This window comes from Rhagoletis pomonella, unplaced genomic scaffold (genome assembly GCF_013731165.1).
Source record: "Rhagoletis pomonella isolate Grant_MI unplaced genomic scaffold, Rhpom_1.0 Rhpom_scaffold_20115, whole genome shotgun sequence".
NCBI classification, from domain to species: Eukaryota; Metazoa; Arthropoda; class Insecta; order Diptera; family Tephritidae; genus Rhagoletis; species Rhagoletis pomonella.
The window spans coordinates 1-2552 of record NW_023478634.1 but is presented as its reverse complement, the minus strand read 5'-3'; the positions used below and the strand labels follow the sequence as shown (position 1 = coordinate 2552).

Below are 2552 nucleotides of genomic sequence, written 5' to 3'. Positions count from 1 at the left end.
GGCGGTTTAAGGTGTTACATATGTATGTATTTAATATATATATATATTATACATTACATACTTATGTATGTATATACATTAGGGTGCATCACTCTATACAAAAACATCTGGTTTTTCCATCGGAATTATAAAATCGGTTAGAATGTTTGAGAACCAAAATATTTCAGAAAGATATGAAGATTCACATGCTTTTGACAGATTTGAAAATACCTCAATTTATCGGTTTTTTATACCCGAGCGCACTTGTGCACAAGGGTATATTAATTTTGTTCACATAACGGTTATTTGTAACAGCCAAAACGAATCGAGATAGATATAGACAAATGTATACATATATGCTCAGAATGAATAGAGAAATCGATTAAGCCATGTCTGTCTGTCCGTCCGTCTGTCCGTCTGTCCGTCCGTCCGTGTACACGATAACTCGAGCAAACATTGAGATATCTCAACGAAATTTGGTATGTAGGTTTCTGTTAATCCAAGGTAGGTTGGTATTGAAAATGGGCGAAATCGCACATGTAACCACGCCTACTTCCCATATAGCGGTAATTTCCAGAAATACGAAAACTGCGATATTTTAGTAACTACTGAAGATTATTCACTCAAAATTGATATTTTTAATAATTTTCAGACGAAAAATAAGAATATTATAAATTTTTGGAAAATGGGCGTAGCCACGCCCACTTATGGTTACATGTGTATAACTTGGTAACCGCTGCACAGATTTCTTCCACACTTGGCACAGTTGTTGGCCTTGGTACAGCATACTAAATGGCCGAAAATTTAAAAAATCGGACAATAACCACGCCCACATCCCATATAACGGTAATTTAGAGAAATACAAAATCTTCGATAAATCAGTAAATATTAAAGCTAATTTATTCAAACTTTATGCTTGCAACAACTCTTAACCAAGAAATACGTTTGTGATAAAATTTTGGAAAATGGGCGTGGCACCGCCCACTTATGATCACATATACATATCTATCTCGGTAACCGTTCTACCAATTTGTACCAACCTCGGTATGATTATTGTGCTTGCCACATAAAAGCAAAACGTTGAAAATTATTGAAAGTGGACTAAAACTAAGGCCGCTTTTCATATAACGGTAAATTTCAGAAATGCTTGAAACTGCAATATTTCGAAATTTAAGGATGCTACTCAAAATTGGTACACCCCGGTTTATCATCTAGCGGTAGCTTTCGGAAAGGTGAAAAAACTTATATTCAATACTTGCGCCGGGTATTTAATGTTCGGCTCCGCCCGAACTTAGACTTTCTTACTTGTTTATAAATAAAATTTGTTTAAAAGTATTAAAAAAAAGTTTATGCTTAGAGGGTCACATAAAAATTAAAAAAAAATCATGTCAACAGAATCAAAATAATAGGATTTTTGGAGGTATTTTCAAATCTGCCCAAATCGCGTAAATCCTAACATTTTTCCGGAAGGCGTTTGGCGGAAGTCTTAAATATTATAGTGCCGGTGGAAAACCGCAACATTTTTTGCGGGGCACCATAATATACATATGTACATATGTATGTGCAATAGAGCGGTTAATTTTTTTTTTTTACTTTGCGCGTATAGCATAGAAGGATTCCACGTGTAATTCTAAACAAAGTTTTGAGTTTGCCAAATTGCGAAAATGGGGTTCGAAGAAAATGTGAACACATTCTCTGTTGCGTTCTCTTTTGAAAGTTTTAAGAAAAAGATAAGCGCAGAAGTGGATTCTCATACCAAAAACCCATTATAGTATGTTTTTATACAATATTTAAATACTTTTTTACGACACTACAGCAAAATGCTAAGAAACCTATTTTTGCAATTTGGCAAACTCTAAATTGATTTTAGACCAATGATTTCTTCGGCAAATTTGCTTAGAATTATGTCTAGAATCCTGCTGTGCTATACGCGCATAGTCGAAAAAATCAAATACAGATTGAGCCGCCCTAATGTACATACATACATGTATGTATATAAGTATATGTATGTCACACTAAATGGCCAAAGGGTCAAGGCGGAATTATGAAGCAAAGCGAAGCAAAAGTAGTATGTAAACGGCCTTTAACACCCGACTCTTTGTCTTTTTTACAGCCCTTTATACCTGCTTCTCTACCAATTGTTTTAAGACCACACCTTTCCCCTTTTAATCTTCTGAAATGAGCGACTCAAAGAAGCTTGAAAATCTCAAATCTTTGGATGAGATAATCTATCCAGAAATCGAGCCTGGCATAATTAGCAAGCAAATGATTGACAAAGCTTATCTAGAAGATGGTAAGACAGGTGAAGCTGCGCGTCTTCATCAAATGGAGCCTGTGGTGTATGAACGCATTTCCATACTAAGGTTGGAGTTTCAGAGTGAGTTTTTTAAATAAGTTAGGGATTTTATATCCTGCCAATCATGATAAAAAAATAGGAAGGTAAAACCGCTCAGAGGAATTTTTCAAATTCTTGACGTTCGCAAGCAATTTAATTTTAAAGCCCAAAATATAATAACGCAGTGGCAGTGGCAGCGACAGTTTTTCGAAATCAGCTGTTTTTTAGAAAGTGTGGT

At 35.1% G+C, this 2552-nt stretch overlaps 1 protein-coding gene across 1 annotated transcript; it reads left to right on the top strand.

Annotated features, from left to right (window-relative positions):
- Positions 1–2100: 2100 nt before the first annotated feature.
- On the top strand, positions 2101–2356 carry LOC118732429 (the record flags this gene model as incomplete). Its single annotated transcript, XM_036461564.1, has 1 exon — positions 2101–2356. A coding segment is annotated over exon 1 (199 nt), but the record flags the coding sequence as incomplete, so codon positions are not given.
- Between the last annotated feature and the right edge of the window lie 196 nt (positions 2357–2552).